This window comes from Diuraphis noxia, unplaced genomic scaffold (assembly GCF_037042655.1).
Source record: "Diuraphis noxia isolate RWA-SAM2 unplaced genomic scaffold, SU_Dnox_SAM2 contig0002, whole genome shotgun sequence".
Taxonomy (NCBI): Eukaryota; Metazoa; Arthropoda; class Insecta; order Hemiptera; family Aphididae; genus Diuraphis; species Diuraphis noxia.
Window position 1 is genome coordinate 15,593,314 of NW_028301712.1, and position 22,539 is coordinate 15,615,852.

General features: G+C 35.1%; 2 protein-coding genes and 1 long non-coding RNA gene across 3 annotated transcripts in view; 2 read left to right on the forward strand and 1 right to left on the reverse strand.

Annotated features, from left to right (window-relative positions):
• Positions 1–22,539, reverse strand: part of LOC107170766 (uncharacterized) — a 164,172-nt gene that overhangs the window by 86,597 nt on the left and 55,036 nt on the right. The window lies entirely within an intron of this gene.
• Positions 6,321–7,021, forward strand: LOC149058148 (uncharacterized). Its single transcript, XR_016190133.1, has 3 exons — positions 6,321–6,650; positions 6,787–6,864; positions 6,931–7,021. It is a non-coding gene; the product is annotated as an uncharacterized LOC149058148 (long non-coding RNA).
• Positions 13,902–15,448, forward strand: LOC149058149 (52 kDa repressor of the inhibitor of the protein kinase-like). Its single transcript, XM_089218725.1, has 5 exons — positions 13,902–14,363; positions 14,454–14,612; positions 14,678–14,870; positions 14,947–15,275; positions 15,335–15,448. The coding sequence occupies exons 1-5, from the start codon at positions 13,929–13,931 to the stop codon at positions 15,446–15,448; spliced, it is 1,230 nt and encodes a 409-aa protein (XP_089074851.1). The 5' UTR covers positions 13,902–13,928.

The following is a 22,539-nucleotide window of genomic DNA, read 5'->3' on the forward strand; positions in this document are numbered from 1 at the left end:
TGTTTATTCGTTATAATAATTAAACCTAATACCATTTTTAATTCCAGTGCTTTTCTATAATGAGTCATCACATGTTTGTTGATTTGTAATACCTATGATGTGTGTTAGTAGTTGAGTATATGTGTTGAGACTAGTTGAGTAGATGTGAGTTAGTTAATTAATTATTAGTAGCTAGTAAGTATAGTAAGTATAGGTATCTACCGGCTACTATAATATCATATTATAATAAATATTTTAAATTCAAAATTTCTTAAAATAACTCTTAATTTGAAGTTTAATAAAATAACAAAAAAGGTTAACTTGACTACAAATACTCAGTATTTTGACTACCTGCGAAAATTTGTGTTGACTCTATTATTATTTTAACCTCAGTATATTCGATGGTTAAATTAACACTCGATTAATTGTTACATACAATATTATAAATAATTTGTATTGACTATCGATCTAGAGTTATTTTAAAACATGTTGTTGTTTGAATAACTGTCCTGGGTTGTGAAAATGACCGATTGGTAGTTTTGGAAATTTGATTACAGTTCTGGTGTCAAAGTAACACTTATTAATCCTTGGCGCAAAATCGACGTTCAAATGTGTATAACATTGACACTCGTTGTAGTTAGAACAACTCCAAATTTCTATGCGTGTACAAACATTGAAAAAAAATATTAGCACAGAACGGCGTGAATTACAGATAATCAACAAAAGTTCTAGTCAGACAGTTAAACTCGTAAACAACTAAACAAGTCAACCACTCCGATTTATGGGTAATTCATTATTATTGTACGCCGTTCTGTGCTAATATTTTTTTCAATGTTTGTACAGTTGAACATCTTGACATTTTTTGAATAAGATATTTTTTCAAGTTGAGGCACATAATTTGGGTATTGATTTCACTTCTTTAATAAGCTCCAAATTCTATTTTTTCAACCGTGGTCCTTTTTGGCACAGAACTTTGAGATTGATTTCACATCTTTATTAACACCAAAGTTCTATCTTTTCTCCCAATCTCTTCAACTTACGCACAGAAAGCCTTTTTTACTTCTCCGAAGTAGATTTTTTGAGGATTTCAATTATTTTTTCGAAGTACGTTTTACTTTGATATCTCGGGACAATTTAATTATTTTGTAATATATTATACGAGTGAGAGGTCCGAGCGCCGAGACGAAACTTAATGTATAATAGTCACGTTATCGGTCGGTGTGCTGTTAATAAAAACGTTGGTTTTTTTATTGTAAGTAAAAATGTTTTAGGAGCCTTGTATAAAATTTTCAAATCTTAGATATAAAAGGAAATTTTTTATGAATTTCTAGCTTAAAATAATTTGGGAATTTTCGTGATTTTTACGTATGTTGTCAAAATTCAAACTTTGAATGCTTGTAAAAAAAATTGTGCCGATATATTTTTTTTATTTTGTTGGTTGAATATACTTATATAAACATTCGGTGAAAATGTCATGTGTCTATGGTAATTTGTTTTAAAGTTACATCAAAAACCAAAATTGATTTTGTCGAAAACTGATTGTGCGTAAAATTTCCCGTTTTCCCTTAATTTTTAGTTTGTTTTTCTCGATTATTTAGAAAAGTATTAAGAATTTTATAATTAAAAATTAAAAATCGAAGCACTGTGTTTTATAATTCAACAATAATACTTAATGAACTGTCAACAAATAATGGAAGTGTAAAAGAAATAAACACATATTTAAATAAATATATTGAAAAACAAGAATTATGGTGTCCAAAGTGCAAACAAATTAGTAGAAGTTCCATAAAAGTATTGCAGAAACATATTTTATTGGAAACAGATATTCATAGCAATAATACGAGTAATGAAAATGAAATCTTGGTCAAGGATATACCATCCCAGTTATCTGTAGGGGATGAAAGGTAACTGGTTTAATATTTAAAAAAAACTATTCATATATAAAATTATAATATTATATTACATACTAATTATAAATAATTTGTTATTTAGGTTTTCATTACAATCAATAATTTCATACATAGGAGATTCAGATATAAAAAACATGGGCCACTACGTAGCACACTGCAAACGAGTTAAAAGGTATTGGGAAATACATAACGACTTGTCAAAAAAGAGAACAATATATAAGTGTCCAGAGACAAAATATGTGAAACCACACTTATTATTTTATATAAATATTACAGAATAAGTGTTATTCATTCTAATCATTTTAATAATAAAAAGAAAATATTTGGTTTAATTTACTTTATAGTTAATTTTCAATCATTTATTTCTGATGAATGGTAAGTAAGTAGGTACTATGTATTACAGTTAATAACAATTGACTTTATTGCGTTTGTACACTTTTATACCTTGAGTGTATTAAAAGAAAAGAAATACCATAATTTATATTTAAGGCCAAAAACAATATCAGCTAATATATATATATATATTTAAATACATTTTTAGTCATTAATTTTAAATAAAAAATTTAATATATGAAAATGTGAAAAGCTATGCCATAAATACCTTCCTTTATAATCATGAGATATGTGAAAATCCAAATTTTAAATGTTGAATAATTTCAATCAGTTTTACGTGTGCACTCCTCGTGAGTAGACGTACAGTGCCGTAACGACCTGCCTTATCTTTGTAATTCAGCTAATCTACACTGCTGTTATCCAAGTAATATGAATATTTTAATTTACTCAATCTGCCCACCAATTTAATTTAATTACCAATCTAATAGTTTTATAATGAATCCACCAGTGAAATCATCAGTATCTCACAGTCTTATTAAAAATACCAAAAATAACACACACTCACCAATACACCCAATTAAAATTATTAAAAGCAATGTCAACTCAAATAATTGGCAAACGGTACCGATTAGATCACCTACCACTCCAACTTCCCCCAATCCAAAAATACAAAAAACCAACTCTTTTTCAAGCAAAAATCGGTTCTCAGCTCTCGCCACCAACGAAGATTCATATGAAAATTCAAATGAAGTCGAAATGCTATCCCAAGAAATCTCAACCGATCAACCCAAAATACCACCTATATACATAAAAGGCGATATCGATTTCTTCGATTTCTGCAAGAAAATTAAACCGTTCACTGACCCCGACGGGTTTAACACTAAGAGCTCATCATCCGGTTTAAAATTAATAACGTACTCAATTAACGCATATAGACAAATAATCAAATTTCTCGAAAATAATAATATGAACTTCCACACCTACCAAACGAGCGAAGAAAAAGCTTTACGAGTAGTAATCCGCCACCTCCATCATACCACACCAACAGACTACATCAAAGAAGAGCTCCATTCTCTCGGTTTCATCACTCGTTCAATTACAAACTGTCTTCAATACAAAACTAAAAACCCCCTCCCATTATTTTTTGTGGATCTGGAACCTTCTCCATCAAACCATAACATCTACAAAGTCGATTCAATTTGCTATACCAAAATCAAAATCGAAGCACCCCATCCAAAAAAAAACCCAGTTCAATGTCTAAGATGCCAAAAATTATGGACATACCAGAACTTATTGCCATCACACACCCAGATGCGTAAAATGTGGTGATATCCACCTCTCCTCCGAATGCCAAAAGGACTCAAATACTCCAGCAATATGTGCCCTCTGCTCTGGGGATCACCCAGCATCATACAAAGGCTGTCCCAAATTCAAACTGCTCCAGAAAGGACGATCTTCAATCAAAACCAACAGGCCAACCGAAACCCAAGACACCTCCACAACTTCAATCAAAACCAACATCATCCAAGATAATAACTTTCCCCCACTTTGTCAACCCCAATGGAGCACCTCCCAGTCTACCACAAAACTAAACCTCCCCAATGCCCACTCCCACCCTAAAAAAAAAATCAAAATCTCACGGAACCCTGTGTAAATCCAAATACCGATTCCGTTACAACCCAATTAACAAATTTCCTAGTCCAATTCCAATCCCTGATAAGCCCCCTTATCGCACTACTCACTAAACTCATTGATACTCTACTAGTTAAATGACAAACTCTTACTCAAACAATTAATTAATAAAATACCCAAGTAGGTAGCTCCATTGGGAGCCCTCCTACATCGTGCCATTTCATGTTATGTAATCCTCATCATCACTATTACTTGTTGTGCTTAATTGTATAGTTGTATATTTTCTTATTAAATAAAAAATAAAAAATAAATAAAAAATAAAATAAAATAATTTCAATAGTTAGATATCACTAATTATAAGTTATAAAGTGGATTTTTTTATTGAGTTACCCTCATGGATAAATTGATCAGTATTCAAAAATGATGAGGTTACAAATTCTAAAAAGTTGGTTACAAATTGAGTTTTATAAGTTACAAACTGTTTTGGAGGATTTCGTTGAGTTGGAGGGGCCAGCCTCCCCCCCCTAGGGAAATCGGTCAATACTCAAAAGTGATGAGGTTACAAATTCTAAAAAGTCGGTTACAAATAGTTACAAATTGAGTTTTATAAGTTACAAACTGTTTTGGAGGATTTCGTTGAGGTGGGGGGGCTGCGTGAAGTTAGCCCCTCAATGAGAAATTATCCGTTGCTTGAAAAATATTAAGTTACAAATTTTAAAAAGTTGGTTACAAATGGTTACAAATTGAAAAAACAAGGTTACAACCATTTTTCAAAAGGTCTTATACACTGGGGGGCTAACTTCACACACATCGGCGTTCGCAGAGTGAATAGCTGTTGTTGTGTATGAGGTTCGCGGTAGCGGTACTGCGCGTGGCGGTTGCTACGGCGTTGGAAGGGGAAGTTTGGGCAGCCGCATCTCGCCGTACGACGGAACGAAAGAAAAGACCCACAAAACTGCAGTTTTTAGCTCTGTCTCTCTCGCACTCCGCATTCAACCAACGCGTGCGAGTGAGAGGTCCGAGCGCCGAGACGAAACTTAATGTATAATAGTCACGCTATCGGTCGGTGTTACTTATGCACAGAAAGGAGTCTCTAGCGAGACTCTTCGATTATATAATCTGTAATGAGTTTTATTACGCATATATGTGTGTGTGTGTGTGTGTGTGTGTGTGTGTGTGTGTGTGTGTGTATAACATGTATATGTTACCGTCAATGATGTAAATTAGTTAATAACGTAAATGCCTAGCCAATATTATAAATTCCTAACATTAGTAGTCGATATTGTCAATGCCTAGGAATTAACTGACAACATAGGCAAGGTTGTAAAATTTAAATATTTTGTTAACACATTTAGAACTATGACTAGGAACTTACTTTAATGTCTAATACTGATAGGCAATGTTGATAATTATGTTTAACGAAATATTTTAATTAGGTCAGAAATGTAAAAATACAAGATAAATTATACATAATTAATAATTATTTATTTTCACAATCTCCAGCAGCCTCACGAACCGTAATTTCTTTTACTCCGGCAGTCGCGATTGTTTTTTCATAATTCAATATATTTTCAGGACACGGAACGAGTTGTGCTCTAGTGAACCTATTTTTTAGCATGCCATACTCCGTACCTACATAGTAATTTATTTTAATATTGTTATTAATTTATTTTAACAATTAATTTTTATTGTACTTACATAATTTATACATATCAGCTTCATATGAAACAATGACCGCCAAAAGATTAAGGGGTGAGCCACGTGCTCTATCCACGTCAGGTATAAGTACTCTTACAGTAATTCCTACTTGAAGTTCTGTTAACTTAGTATTAGAATACTTCATCATTTTTTGTGCTTGCTTTTAAAGGTTAGTTATGGCCCTTTGTCTATGATTATTAATTTGATCTTTGTTCGAATCTAAGATATTACAAAAATCCAAAAATGTAAAAAGGATTAGATTTATCAGCTTTATCGTACGTACTTATTATATCTAGATAAATCGATTTTACAACGCAAGAATATTTTATATTTTTGTCAATTATGCCTGAAAAATCCCGGAGTTATTGTCATTACCTAGGAGATATTTCTAATTGCATCATTGACTGATTATAATAGACATTAACGATATTTACTAGTCAATATCGTGTACTGCCTAATTTGATCGGAAATATCGTTATTGACTAGTCATTAACATTAACTCCTTAATTTACGTCTTTGCCGGTAACATATATACTCCACATCTGAGGTTGATGGCTGGTCGACGTCACACAAACGACCTCGCATTCCATAAGACGAATTTTAAAAATAATTTTTAGAATAATATAATTTCGTTTCTGTATACACTTTATAGTCTCCAAGTAGATACATATACATAATAGAATGTCTACGAATATCGAGTTTTTCACACAAATAATCGTATTCGTTAGCCGCATCTGGATGACCTTATAGACGGAGGTTGTGAAGTATCATCATATCGCTGTGACGGTCATCCGCCAGCAGTCACATGTGGTTCGGACAATACATACCGCTAGCTATACGACGCGCAGAATCCGCTCGAGGATCGACCTTTTTCACTGTGATTTACACATGCGTGTATATCAATCGGTGTACCCGTTCAATATTGCGCACGCCGAACGATATAGGGTGGCCGTCGACGACGATAATTTTGGACACTTGTCCGCTGTCCACTCAATATTGAATCAGTCCTATTTTCTCTACAGCACTAAGCAGACCTCTCCAGATATCATCACTCGCCAGTTCAAAACATAAATATTACAACGCCTCCGTACGAATAAAGTGAGTTTTATTTAATTATTATTATTATATGCTGACGTATTACACGAGACTAATGTCTTGTTAAAGTCTAATGTCAGTGGAGAATTTTTATATCTTATATAAAATTAACAGACGAATTTTTTTTTTTTTTTTTTAGTTCTGAATTCATCATCATTCAACCATATCAAGACGACTTCATCACACGACTCTACACACACGTCGTCTCATTAAAGAAGTGAGTTAATTCAATTAATTTAAATAATTTACTTTTTTTCTAACGTTTATTTTTTTCTGTTCACAGTTAATTATGGATGTTTTAAATTCGCTCCAGCGGCAGACGAACGTGTTGAATCTATCTATCGGGGACATCGAAATACCGTGTACAATCGATGAATAATGTGGAGACGAAATTTGGAACGGCTTTGGCATGCGTCTTACAAGATCCGGCTGGCGGTGGGATAATCAACGTATTTCTCCCCAAATCGGTGCAATTGCCGAGTGATGAAATACAACGGTACAATCAACATGAGGCTGACCCGGTAAACCTCATTTTTCGGGGGATGAGTAAAAGAAGCTTTATTATTAAATTCGTACCCGCTTAAGCTCGTTTATCGGGTGATGTCTAATGTAACTTAAAAAAAAAAAATATTTTTATGTCTTGTTTTCAATAAAAAAATTTAAAAATATGTTTTTATTTTCATTTTATCTAGATATAATAAATATAATATTATAATAATAATAACTATATTACTTAAATTTTAGGGCCCCAATTACATGTCGGGGGGTGCTCAGGCACGCCCGGAACCCCCAGTGCGCATGTTTATGCTAATCTACCTAAATATTTAAAACATTATTTAGTCAATACCTATTGTTTACGTACTAATGGAGAAGAAGACGAGAACTTCATACGAATCTGTTTTTCGGTTCATCAAAAATAATTTATTACCAACATTAACACCAAGTGTTATTATTACGGACTACGAGACAGCATTGAGAGATGTGTTAATGTCAGTGTTTCCAGGTGCCCGTTCTGTGGGTTGCTGGTTCCATCATAACCAGGTAAAAATAATACCTATCAAAGTATCTACCTAGTTTTTCATATGACAAAAAAAAGATTAAATCATGATTTTTAGGGTAAAACACGTTTGCGTACGTTCGTTATCGGCGATACCTTTTTAAGCAACACGATTCCGTACGATTTTACCTATTTTTTAACTACACGTTTGCGTACGATGTTTTAAGCGTTGTTGCCAATTTTCATACCGGTATACAGAGCCCCCACAAGGGGGTCTGATGGACCTTGGGTACAGGGGCCCGAATACTTTAAGGGCCGGTGGGCCCGTTGAAATTTATTTGTAATTTTTGAAATTTTAGTAGAAATACTTATTTTATATTAATTAATATTGTAAAATAACATTTTATAAAATATATATTATATTATATTATTATATAGTCATTTAATATTTAACAATTGATTAAGCTGAGCTCAAAGCCCGCAAAATAAAATTTTAACTTAAAAAAAGTATATTAAATATAAATTAAAATATAGGTACTTGTTTTTTCTTTTTTAATTTAGATAATATTGTAATAAAAAAATAGAAAAGACATTATTAACGTTGGATTGTTTATGAACGAAATAAAAATGATTTTTGTAATTTTTAGTGCTATTTTTGGATTTTGAGACTTGTTTGGACTTTTAACTGTTTCTGAATTAAAATCGGTCTTATTTTATGAAGTTATATTTTTTTGTCAATCGAATTATCAAGTAAGTTGTAACTGTATAGATAAGTAAATAGAACGATTACGTTGATGCAACGTCCTTTTTTCACATATTTATTTATTTATTTATTTACCATAATTTTATTAAAATAATAATTGACGATTTATTTATTTATTAATTATTTTATATTATTAAGTTAATCTCATTTTATTTATTATTATTTTTATGTAGTTTTATTATAGAACTGTAAATGTATTCGATATTTATTATATTATTATTACATATTATATTATATTATTATTTATTTTATATACGATGAAATTGGTAAATTTGACAACGTAGCATACAATTTCATACGCAATCGTGTTTATTTATTTTTTCTGAAAGGTTAGGTTACTTTTAACCCATCTACAAACATACGCAATCGTGTTGCCAAAAAGGCCAAACGTACGTAATCGTGTTCTACCCGCTTTTTACTATGTATTTTTTTATCAGATTTGTGTAAGTATTAATTATAATGATTGTTTATGTATATGAATTGTTTATGAACCCTAACCATTTAACGAAAATTGTATTCCCCTTCATACGAATAATTTTTTCAACTAAATAATCGTTTGGGTGATTGGTTTTTAGAATTTCTTCAGAGTAGAAACAGCCTGCAATAGGTTTTCCAGTATAATCTTGTAGTTGATAAGTAGTGGGAGAAGTTTTGTTTGTTTTGGTAACTTTAAATATTTCTGTAGACCAGCTTGGTAAATAACCTTTTGTAAATACCCCTTTATATGTACTTATACGAACGTTATCGCCAATGTTAAATTTAATTTTTCCATTAATAATTTGACGTTGCTTTAATTTCACTGAAGAAGGATTTTCATCAGCTTGTATAGGTGTCATGCCTATTGTTCTATGTTTTGAATTATTATATTCGTTAATCAATGAAGGTAAAATAGAAACCCATTCGTGTGATCCTTGTGCAGTAAACTCACTAAACATTTTTTATTTCAATGTGCGGTTGAAACGTTCGATATGCATGCTTTCGTTGTACTAAACGTTAAATATTTGTGTATGCTGTGCTTTTCCATCAACGCGTCGAATGTTGTATTGTAAAATTCTTTACCATTGTCGAGCTGTAATAGTTTTGGTGCGCGTTTAAGCAGTATTTTAGACATTGCATTTGAACTTTTAGACTTTAATGGTGTCGCCCAGGCAAACTTTGTAAAACAATCAATGACACATAAAATATATTTATAACCTTTATTTTTTTTTTGAGTATGGAATCATATCGACCAAGTCGGCCTCCCATAGATTGTTTTTGCCATACACATGGTATGTGTATACTGTATATGACACATATGTGTCATAACATATATGTGCCGCCGGTGGTCAGCGGTCAGGAGGGTCAGCAGGGTCAGTGTTTTCGAATCGGCTATTATATCCTACTGTTGCACTTTCTACTAAAAAGAGATCTGAATATAATGTCTTGAATAGTATACTTTGCCTTACTCAAAAATGTCCTAGAATAGTAAATTAAAATATTATTAACATAAACGACAGCACTCGCCGAAGTGCTGGAGATGGCCTGTGAGGTCAATATGACCAAGAGGATCCGGGCCAGACGGAGACCCCCCCCCCCCCCCCCCCGTGGTAGAATGAAGGGCTGGAAAGCGAATTGAGCGCACTGAGTCACTGGAAGGTAAAGCTAAGGAACGCAAAAGTTGCGTTCAGAAGACGGGCTATCCGTACGGTCTACAGAAGACGAAAGCGCGCGTTCAAGAAGCACTGCTTCAGAGCGAGAAGCGCTTGGCGAAAATTCGTCACGGACACGGGGAATAGCGACCGGTGGGGACCCGTCTTTAAATGGCTAAAGACCGGAGGAACCAAACCTTCGGAAGACCTTCCGGCCTCGATCCGCAAGCTGGACGGATCGTACACGCAAACTCTTAAGGAGACAGGCGATGCACTCATTGATGCCCTGGTGCCAGGTGATACGGAAATCGGCGAAAACCTGGTACAAAGAGAAACGCGGGAGAAGGCGGGAGTCAGCCTGGGAACATTTCGACCGGAACAAGTAGAGTCGGGACCGATTGACTCTTGCGATACGGAGGAGGTCAAAAGAGCCATCTGGAGAATGTCTCCGAATAAGGCGCCGGGCACGGACGGCATAACGGCAAAAATACTGAGACAGGCGTGGCCGGTGATAGGCAAGGACATTACGTGGATCTTCAATTGCTGTCTTAGGACAAAGCGCTTCCCGAAATTGTGGAAGATTGCACGCCTAGTAGTGTTCAGGAAGGCCCCGGGTAAGGACCCAGCGGAGCCAAAGTCATACCGACCTATTGGTCTACTACCGGTGATCTCGAAAGCGCTTGAGCATATAATAGTAGAGAGAATCCGTAAAGATACGGATCCCCGTATGTCAAAAAGACAATTCGGGTTCACGAAAGGCCTCTCCACTATCGATGCGATCAATCACGTTCTCAGCTGGACCGAAAACAGGACAGAGAAATATGTGCATGCCGTATTCCTGGACATATCGGGCGCGTTTGATTGCCTCTGGTGGCCCCAGCTTATACTAGATATGCAACAAGCAGGCTGCAGCAGCGGGCTCATCGAACTGACAAAGAGTTATCTTGACGGCCGTCGGGCCAGCATGAGGATCGGCGGCGTCGACATAACAAGGACCCTGACTAAGGGCACGCCGCAGGGTTCAAGCTACGGCCCGGACCTGTGGCGTTACGCGATGAACCCGTTGCTAACGCAGGAACTGCCTGAGGGAACAGAAATTGTCGCGTATGCAGACGACATCGCGATTCTAGTCTCTGGTAAACACCGTCCGGAAGTCACCAGCAGAACAAACGCGTTACTCGAGAGAGCGTCGCAATGGGCGGAGCAGCGAAAACTCACCTTATCCGCGGCCAAGTTTCAGACGCTATGGCTTAAAAACTCGCTCTCGAAGCCTGGAACTCCGACTGGGCGGAGCAAAAATAAGATCGACCACCAAGGCGAAATACCTTGGGGTCACGTTTGACCAAAAACAGGACTCCAGCCTTCACTTAGCGGAGAAGGCTGAAATGACGAAAAACCTGTTCAGCAGACTGCATGGAGTCGCCAAGACCCGACGGGGTCTTAGGAATAACGTGGCACTACGGATCTACAAATCGGTGTTCGTGCCCTAGATAGGATACGCGGCATCGGTTTGGGCGGAGAAGTGCCATGCATTCAGGACATAGGAGAGCGAGGGCCAACATGGCTCAGAGGCTACCGTTACCGTTACTAGCGATAACGGGGGCGTACAAGACGACGTCCACGATGGCGTTGTAGGTCCTAGCGGGAGCGCCCCCACTGGACCTCGAGCTAAGGAAACTAGCTAAAATTGAAAGGGACAGAGCCGCGGTGAGGAGAGGCGCGAATAGAGCGGAGAAATACACCGCCGAAACCATCCTCCTTTGGCAGCAACAGTGGGCCGCCTCTAGTAAGGGAAGGTGGACTGAGAGGTGGTTCCCGGACGTCCGGACGCGACTGAGCCGTGCGTGGTGTATTCCAGATCACTTCACGTCTCAGCTGGTGTCGGGACACGGGGACTTCAATCACTCACTCCACCGTTTCAACCTTACTGGCGATGCAGCTTGCCGTTGCGGGTTCCCGGCAGGAACCGCCGAGCATCTGCTGTTTGAATGCCCACTTGCTGATCAAGAAAGAGAACAACTCATAGCTGCGGTGCAAGCGACCGGAGCGGACTGGCCGTGCAGCTTAGAGCACATGACCGGATCTGAGGTCATGTTCCGGGCGCTTCAAAGATTCGCACAAGAGTCACTTGAGAAGCGTACCGAAGAAGGGCTGGCTCGTTAGGCGTGTTTCGGCGTTAAAGTAAGATTCCGACACGGAATCCTGGGAAACCAGGATCGAGGGAAAAAGAGGAATAATCCTTCCCAAAATCCGCACGAGAGAACCAGACCCTAGTGGGAATAAGGGCAAACTGAAAAGAAATGCCCGCTGATCTGCGACACACCGTTGGGGAAATCGGGTGAATGGAGACGGAAGGATCGGATCAAGTAACCGCGCGTAGGTACCTCACGCCATCCTATGCACGGAGCTCCGATTACATGTCGGCTATCACTCGCCTGACTCCGATCGAGAGTCCACCAAAATGAACCCAGACCGTTCAGGACGCCTAGATCACGGAGAAGACCGGCTCGGAGTCATCGCCGCTAGAAGGCACCGCCGAGAAATCGGTGCGGGAACGGAAACCCGCGACAAAAAAAAACCGTACCGCTCCAATAAGGGTTACGCCGCGGCGGACTAAAACTCCGTCCCCGACGATAATGCCAGCGGGAAAACGGTCGCTGTGGGTACCGGGAAGAATGGCTTCCGAAATCCCATTCCACGGGAACCAGAAATACGCCCCGCCGCGAAAACCGACAATGCCTCACGGCCCGAAAGGCAAGCGGCGTTCAGGTTAGCAGTGGTACGCGTGCCCGGCAAGCCGCACGCGCGCGCCGGCACATGCCCCGCGCCCGCGCCCGACCTGCCGCACACCCGTGCCTATGAGGACGGCCTCGTGGAGACTGTGGGAGTAACGTCTTAGTAGAAGGGGAGAAACTTGTCCGGAGTTAAAATGCCGGCGGTCGCCGACGCGGGACTCGAGACCCAACGATCGATCTCGTAAAGAGAGCCGCCGGCGGGTAGCGTGATTGGCGCCCGGGTGCCCGCGCATAAAAACTCGCTGGAGGGATGAGCCCGTGTCAACAAGGCGAGGAGAGAGTTCGCCCGCGTAAGATGGATAAGGGTTTGAGACACAGCCACCGGGGCCAGAGCCTCGTTTCTCCCCGTCACATAGTTGGTTATATCTGTCCCCAGCGTACTATACTACTATGGCATTCCTAAAATCACTGAAGAGCCAGGTGAATACTGTGAACCTTTCGATTGGCGAGCTCCGAAAGGACGAATCGTACCCCGTGCGGACCATGAAAAATGTCGACACGAAGTTTGGCCCAGCGGTGTCTTGCGTTCTAATAGACATTGCAAACACACAAATCGTCAATGTATTCCTCCCTAAAGCCATTCGAATGTCAGACGAGGATATCGCTGCGTATAATCTTGGTGCTGTACCCAGGGCCGTAGACACGGGGGGGGGGGGGGGAAGTTTATAAATTTATTTCAAATATTTAAAACTACTAATATATCTTATATATTTAAAAAAAAATTTTTATCAATAATAGTAATTAAATATATTTTTTTTTTTGGATGTTTGTGTTGTTATCGGTTATAAGTAAGGTATTTTGTGTATCGTTTAATGGTCGCACTGACAAATCACCATTACCATAACTGTTTTGTTACTGTGATAATTATTGATAATCTTATTATTATGTTCATGTTGATAATACTGCAATTTAAGATAACATATTAATTAGGTATTATCAGTATTATAGTTAAAACTTTAAAAGTTAAAACCGTGTTGAATTTTTCTAACTCGGTTGAAATAAAATAAACAAAATGGAGAATTTAAGTAATCCTAACGAAAAAACCAAAAAGCGTGCCATAACAAATTATTTGGCCAAGGGTACGATGGTGCAGCAAATATGGCTGGTCGTTTTAAAGGAGCTCAAACAGTTATACGCTCTAAGCATCCTAAAGCTTTATACGTCCATTGTGCTGCACACTCGCTCAACTTAGCAGTGTCATCTGCATGTAATATTCCATCGATTAGGAATTGCCTCGGAATTGTTGAAAAATATTATTGTTTTTTTAATTTCCCCAAACGAAATCACGAACTTTTAGAAGTTATCAATAATGGTGATTGGCAACCTAATGTAAAATCTTTAAAACGTCTGTGTATGACAAGGTGGGTACAAAGATATGACGCCATCAATGATTTTATTGAGTTATTCCCTTGTGTTGTTACTGCACTAAATAACATAACTGAATGGAATGATGGTAGTGGTACAAGTACTGATGCAAGCATGTTATTAAATGCAATTGATTCGGAATTTCTTGTGGCTCTTCAAGTTATAAAAGTATTAATTTTTTTCCTTACCTATATATTAAATTCTACTTAATAATCACAATTAAATTATATTAGTTTGAATTTTATTTTTGTTGAATAGGTTTTATTTTCATTTGGTTTGCCACTATGTAAACAGCTGCAAAAAAAAAACATAGATTTGAGAGAAATGATCAGTTTGGCCAATATCAGTATCAAGGTTCTTGACAATTTAAGGGAAAATGTAGATCATGAATTTAAAAAAATTTTCAAAGAAGCTCAAGTAATGAATGCCTTAAATTCAATTTTAATGTTCATTTTTTTAACTATAATTATATTTTTAAATAGAGATTGGCTGAGATGTTAGACTTTGAAATATCAGTCAAACGGTTAGCAAACCGTCAAAAACACCGTTCTAACTATATAATATCAAGTGATGATCCTGAAGATTATTATCGGGTCTCTATATGTATCCCTTTCATCGAATCTTTTATATATCAATTAAATGAAAGATTCTTGGCTCACCAAAATATTTTCAAAGGTATAAGTATCGAAAACTATATCAATGATTAATTTCTTATATATTTTAATTCTAAACAATCAAAACAATATTTCAGGTTTTCAGTGTTTGTTTGATGACACTAATTCGGATCATACAGATTTTGAGGCTCTGGTTTCTTTTTATCTACCACAAATTGATTTGACTACAGCAATCTGTGAGCTACAAATTTGGAAACAAAAGGGCAAGTGTGTAGCAGTTGGCAGTGATGAAGTGATTACATCAAATGCATTAGATGCTATTAAGCATTGTGATCCTATCATTTTCCCAAATATATTTACACTGTTAAAAATTTTGTGCACACTGCCAGTGTCTACTGCCACGCCTGAAAGAACTTTTTCCAGTTTGAAAAGAGTAATGACCTATCTTAGAAATAGCATGAAAGAAGTATGTTATAATAATATATATTTATTTTCATTTTATTAATTAAACACTACTCTAAATAGGATCGTTTAAATGGATTGGTGCTCTTAAGCTACTATCGAAATATCGAAATAACGCCAGAAGAAGTACTGGACGAACTAGCAAAAAAAAAAAGAAAAATAGATCTGATATTATAACTTATAACTTATAAGACACTAAAATAAAGATATAAAAATATAAATAATGTGTTAATTTTTCTTAATTTACTATAACATGTTATTATTATAATAAACCCCCCCCCCCCCCATATAAAATTCCTGTCTACGGCACTGGCTGTACCGCCGGTGAGCATCATAAACCGGGGGTTGAATAAGAGGAGTTTTACTATCGATTTCGAGTGAGTTTAATAATAAAACACTTCTCTATGTACATTCTACATCATTTTTAATTATTATAAATTATAATTACTATTTTTCAATAAAAAATATTTACAAATATGTTCTTAACTTTAGTTTATCTCGATCCTATAATGATGTTTTTTTTTTTTTTTTTTTAAATAAATACAAACTAATGATATATATTTAACGAGATGTATAATTTAAATAGTTTCGTTAAAATAAGAGGTTTTTAAAAAAAACAACTTAAAATGTATATTATATTATGCATTTAATGAGGTGAATCATATTTATTTGATGTGTGTATAAATAGTATAAATAATGTATTTTTTCAAGACATTGTAGTAATAATAATAATAATAATAATAATAATAATAATTGGTATTCTACGGTAAAAGTCTATTATTTAGAATTGAAAAAAAAAAACCAGTACTAGAAGAATATGTAGTAGATATTGTTAAATACACTTCTGGTTTTATTGTTTCTAAAATTAAAAAAAAGAAAAATCTTTGTAAAATATGTGACTTACATTTATCACAAGAAATAGATTTAGATACATCATTATTATTAAAAATAAAATCAAAGGGTAAATTAATAAATTAATCGTCAGATGTAAATAAAATATGTTTAACTGCCTAATACATATTGAGACTTAATACAAGCATTTTATCATCAGATAAAAATATAAAGCATAAATTAAGTGTACAATCATTAAATGAACTTAGTACAGACTCTTCAATATTTAACACACAAACAATAATGGATCATATTCTTACTCAAGACATTTTTGACAACCATAGGATACAATTAATTAAACTTATGAAAATGTCGAATTACGAATCAAATTACGTTTTGCGGTGAAAACCGACGTGCACTGTCCGCATTGAAACATTTTAAAAATATGTAAGGTATAAACGAAAAGAAAAACACACAACGTGTAAATAGTTTTGAACAAAAATATAAAGAGCGAAATAAAAAAAAAACTCGGAAAAATATTTAACGGCAAATATAAATATACGTGTACAATGATTTAAGGCTGTAGGTATATTAAACGGACGTAGAATTTCTTAGCCAGGAGTCCCTATCGGTGTGCCCATAATGGAGCCTCCCTTCAGATCTTCTTCAATGGTAAGTTTTAAATAAAATAGAATTATTACTTAGAGCTAATATGAAATTATCATTTTTATTTAGACTCCATCAGAAGATAGTAGCTACGCGGCACTGCAGGTGGATGATGCTAATAATAATTTGGAAATGGAATTTGCGACACCTTCCCCACCACGGCTATCACAGATGGCTGAATGGTTTCAATCAGGGTAAGTGCAAGCAAATTTTTAAATGTAGGCAAAGATCAAAATTGCCGCCTCTTGTTTTATTATAACTTTTCTTATATTCCGCATCTATATAAATATTAATTTTGCCGCCGTAGGCTTATGCCTACGTCGCCTACGCCTATAACCGGCCCTGGTTTCAATCCTTGTCGTCAGCCAAGTCAATGGAATCAACTTCACCTCAAATATTTCCGGACTACAACTCGCTGTCGTCAGTTTCACCAAGTATGTTAGACTTATCACGGCCTAGGGCTCCGTTTGAATATAACACGTTAATTACCGGGGAAATTTTGATCACATCTCAAAATTTATTAAAACTAACCTCATATATATATATATATTAATTAATATCATTATATTTTTCTAGATTCTTTGGTGTATCATATCCAAACTAACGATGTTTATGCTGATTTGACGGCTAACAGTAACTTATTAGACCGGATGGACACCGCAAATCTTCATCGTGACCATCCGTGTTATGTGGCAGAGAGGAAAAAGGTACCAGGATTCTTTTCCGATGAGACTGATGGACATACCATGACAGGGTTTTGCGCACTACGTGAAAAATCGTACGCATATAATATATATGCATAGGATGATGAAAGAGTAGAAGGAGAGTACATAAAGACGAAGGGGATTCGACCTCACGTAGTCAAACACCACATGACTCTAGATGAGCATAAAAAATGTTTATTTGGTGAAGTCGGAGTGGAGAAGTACAAGGAGAATGTATCTATTCGCTCATTCAAACACCAGTTGATGACGATAAAAACGAGAAAGCTAACTTACAACAGTTATGACGATAAGAGGGTGGTTCCAGAAGATAAAGTGCACACACTAGCACATGGACATTATAGTATAGAATAAGTTATTACAAACATATATATATATATATATATATAATTTTTTACTAACATTTTTCTTATTTTTACAGGAAAGATGATTACACCATTATTAAAAAATTTCCGAGAAACCAATAAACATTTTGCCGCCGGAGACATGCCACTCGTGACACGTAAGGGGGTGTACCCTTATGAGTACACGGATAGTTGGGAACGGTTGAAGGATAAAAGACTACCGAGTAAGAGAAACTTTTACAGTTCGCTGACCGAATCGGGTATAGAAGAAGACGAATTTGATCACGGGAATGAGGTATGTTATTATATGATTATTTCTATATAATATATTTTTAAAATGTTTGTTTGTTTCAGGCATGGTCTCGGTTTGATTGTAAGACGTTGGGCGAGTATTCCGACCTGTATCTTAAAATCGATGTGTTGTTACTCACCGATGTGTTTGAAAACTTCCGTGATGTATGTATGCGGACATACAACCTGGACGCAGCCCACTATTTAACCGCCCCCGGCTTAAGACGCGATGTTGAAGTTCACGGGGCAGAAACTTGACCTTCATTTACATAGATTACATCGCGCACACTCTTGATGAGTTTTTTTCTTATTCCTCAGTTATTATAATAGGTATGTTTGTCTTTAAAAGTTTCTCTATTTTCCTGCTTACTTCCACTATTGCTTTCATAAAATGACCTGTGACGTCTAGACTGTCCTCGATGCCCCTGTATATTACCGGGTCCGTAGTTATACCGTGATCGGACAACAGCTAGAGCGGGACATCATCGCTGGCCTTAACTATGAAGCCGTAACTCATAGCGTCATGTCTCTGAATAACTTTAATGTTTACACCTTTATTTTCGTCAACCTTTACTAGCAAGGCCTCAAAGTCCGCGTAAATGACTATGGGATGTCTCTGTGTTTTTCTCCACGCGTCGAATTGCATACATTCACCCTCTTCCGGCATCTGTGGTAAAATAGGCTTGTGTACCCCGTAAATCAGTTTATGTTGGTCAGAACTTCCTGTCCGCTCGGCTTGTACTTCAAATTCTGGTTATCGAAGCTCGTGAAACACCTCTTACAAAAAACAGCGCGACAGTCATGTCTAGTTTTTTGCGATCGTATCAACCGAGAAAAGTTCGAAATATACGCATAGTGAGAATTCTCACCGTCCGCCACTAACAGCAGGTCAAAATGATCCTTCTTTTCTTCATCGACTAGGTACACGTAGTGGGTATACCTCAAACCTAGGTACTTTAGGTATTTGGAACTTTTTTTCAAGTCCGTACACATTAATAGAAACATTTCTATTATTTTTCTCAAATTTAGTAATGTCCGATAAAGGTGTGGGGAACGTGATGCCGTCGAAATTGTATTTATCCACGTGTTTAAAATAATTTTCTCCTACACAATATTTATATTTATCAGATAAATTATTTGCCACATGCCTAGCGAGAATGGCCCACTTGATACATTTTTGATCCGTGTTTTGTGGGTTTATTGTTGCACCCTTCCTATCAGGTAACTGAATAAATGACGAACAAGCTATCGGTGTATAATAATTATACACCACTAACAATAACCCATCTATACTTTCCAGTGTAAATCCACTTCCACGTGATTTGTATTCTTCTTTTTCCTTCAACAACTTCAACTCACTACTTTCTACGCTCAGAAACAACGTTGACAATAGTAAATTCAAATTATACTATTTGTAGTTTATATTCAGAATCTTTGTTTGGCATACTTTCTCTTTCAACAGCAGATTAAAAATGTTATTCTCAAATAGAATACAAAGGAACTTTGTATAAAAGAGGTTATTACTTAACAAAATTTGTTGAAGAATTATGTTTATTTGAAATTTTAGAGTTAATAGTTTTAAGTAATGTTATTGATAAAGTCTTCATAGTAGCCAAACAAGTAAAAATAACAGGTTATCATTTGCACCTTGAAGCTTATGAAGTAGACAGCAGTCTAGATGTAATTAAGAATTGTGTTATATTTGAAATAGATGACTTTAGTGGACCACCTATTAATATTTCTCAAATTTCATCTGGAAAATTAATGATTCGATTAAAAGAATATTTTTCATAACCTTTTTTTTATTGATTGTATATAATTTATAAATATTTTTAGCTGTAAATAACAAATTGCATTATTAAAACTTTTTTTTTTCATTATTAAAACTAATATTATTAATTATAATATTAGGTAATATACCTATTATATGTATTTTATTATTATTATTATATTTATATTTATTAATATTATTAATTATTATTAATAATTATCATTTTAGTGCTGAATTTGATCTTGGTAACATGGAAAATAATCACATTAAACAATTAACAATGCTTGAAAATATGATTGGTGAAGATAATAATGCCAACTTAAGTGAAAATATTGTTATAGAAAATAATAATGATAATTCAGATGATTTGATGAATATAGCAAGTATTTTTAATATTTCAATTAAAATTGGTTGCATGTTTATATGAAAAAATGGGATTTGGAGTGTCTATCTAAAACCTTAATTGGTAAGTAAACCTTTTTTTTTATGTACCATAACATTGGTCTTTTGTTTGTATTACCAAGAAATATTTTTCATTAAATAGATGAAATGGTTGATATAAAAATATTAGCAATCTTGAAAAGGGACCTTGCTATTAAAATGTTAAAAACATATCCAACCGGTATCAAAGTTCATTTTACTCACCAACTTGAAAATTGGCAGAAGTCTCTTGATCAGCAGGATGTTACTTGTTTTTCACAAACAACTAATCATAATGAAACAACAGCTATTAAATCAACTTTAAAATCACATCAACCTTTAAAATTATCTTCTACATCTGTAACTTTTAATTTAGGAGAAATATTAAATGCATCTTCGACTGGAAAGATGATAATTGATTATTTTAAAGTTAACAGCAGATTGAATAACAACATACGTGTGTTGTTAGTTAATTCAATTATCAGTTATGTAATAACTAAAAAAATACCGATGTCTATAAATCTTGCTGACAGCATTGCGACTTATATTGTTGCTATGTTTCCTTCTGAAGTGAAGTAAGTTTTTGACATAGTTGCACACAGAGCACAGTTGTACACATATGCTTTGATTAATGTCTGGGCAAGTCATAATGCTGGGACAAATTTTATTAGATTTAAGTAATTAACCAAGATGTAATTTACTATTTTGCTTTTGATATTTTAACAATATTAATATTTAAAAAACCACTGTATAAATAATTTACAAATCAGATGTTAATATTTGGTACCTGTATTTCGATTAAAAATATTTTACAATTATTACTTTTGAATATTTCTATACTTTCTATATTTATATTTGGATGTATGGATGAGCGAATAAGGAGGATAGAATAAAAATATGATTTGGTGTTGTTAAGAGCGGTACAAATTGTAGACAAAATTAGTATAAGGGAGAATTGGTTGTGATTGTTCGGTCATGTTATGAGAAGATATGATTCAGTGGAATTAAGAGTACCTAGGGAAATAAATATTAAGGAATAGAGAGGGAGATCAAAGATGAAATGGATTGACAGAGTATAAAATTGCTAAAAAAATCTGGTGAGAGTAAATAAGAGGTGGGATACATGGCCCCCATATTGTGGTGTAAGACAGAGGTGGCTGATAAAATGGCGAAGGAGATTATGAAGTTACTACTTATGGGGAAGGGGGGGAGTTAAACACCCTGCAAAATATTATACCATTTAAACAATAAAATAACATTATTGTTTTGACAAATGTAATATCACCACAACAAAAATTGTATAACTTATTAACAGCATGTTTTTGTTGTAATGACAATTTATTCTATTGATTTGACAATCGTTTTGTTATTACAAATTTTACAATTAATAATTATCGATTTGATAAAAACATTTGTTGGACCTATGTTTACAAGATTATTGTCACTCATATGCTTTTATCATTATGAACAAGGATTTTTTTTCGGTGTATATGTGCGTATAAAGTAACACCTCGATAATTATATGAGAAAAAAAATAAAAAATCTGATAACAATTTACAAAATTGTGATTTTTTGAAAAATTAAAAAAAGCCGCCGGATAACGATGAATAATGGCGGAAAAATCATTCGTCCACATTTAGCATAATAAGCATATCGCGTTTAGCACGTGATTCGTCCCCAACGTATTTTTCAAATAATATTGCTCCGTTTATAATTCATAATCCGGTATCACGTGTTACACACGACATTCTTCCCTAACGTAATTTTTTCAATATTAACCGTAGTCCTAAGTGTTAAAAATAAAAATAATTTACTTATGGTTAGAACCTTTTCATTCTAAAAAAATACATTATTGATTTAGTTAGAACTTTTTGATTCAGTGTTGGTTCTTTACACCACGTAATATTATAAACTTTTTATTATGCAATAATATACTATAAATTTTAAGTTGAGTACCTATTCTAGGTATCATTTGACTAAGGCCCGGCGCACACCAATGCAGTGCCGCATTTAAAATAGAACACATGTTATCATATATATATATATCATATATCACACACCTACTACAAGATTCATCATAATGTATTGTTTATTTGTTTGTATTTCTGTCTAATTTTTTGAGTGGGTGACGAAATATCAAAATTTCAGTTAAGAAATGTGCATTTGTCCCCGGACTGGTAGTAATATATATGATCAGTTTTTAATTCAATCGTCCCATTGTCA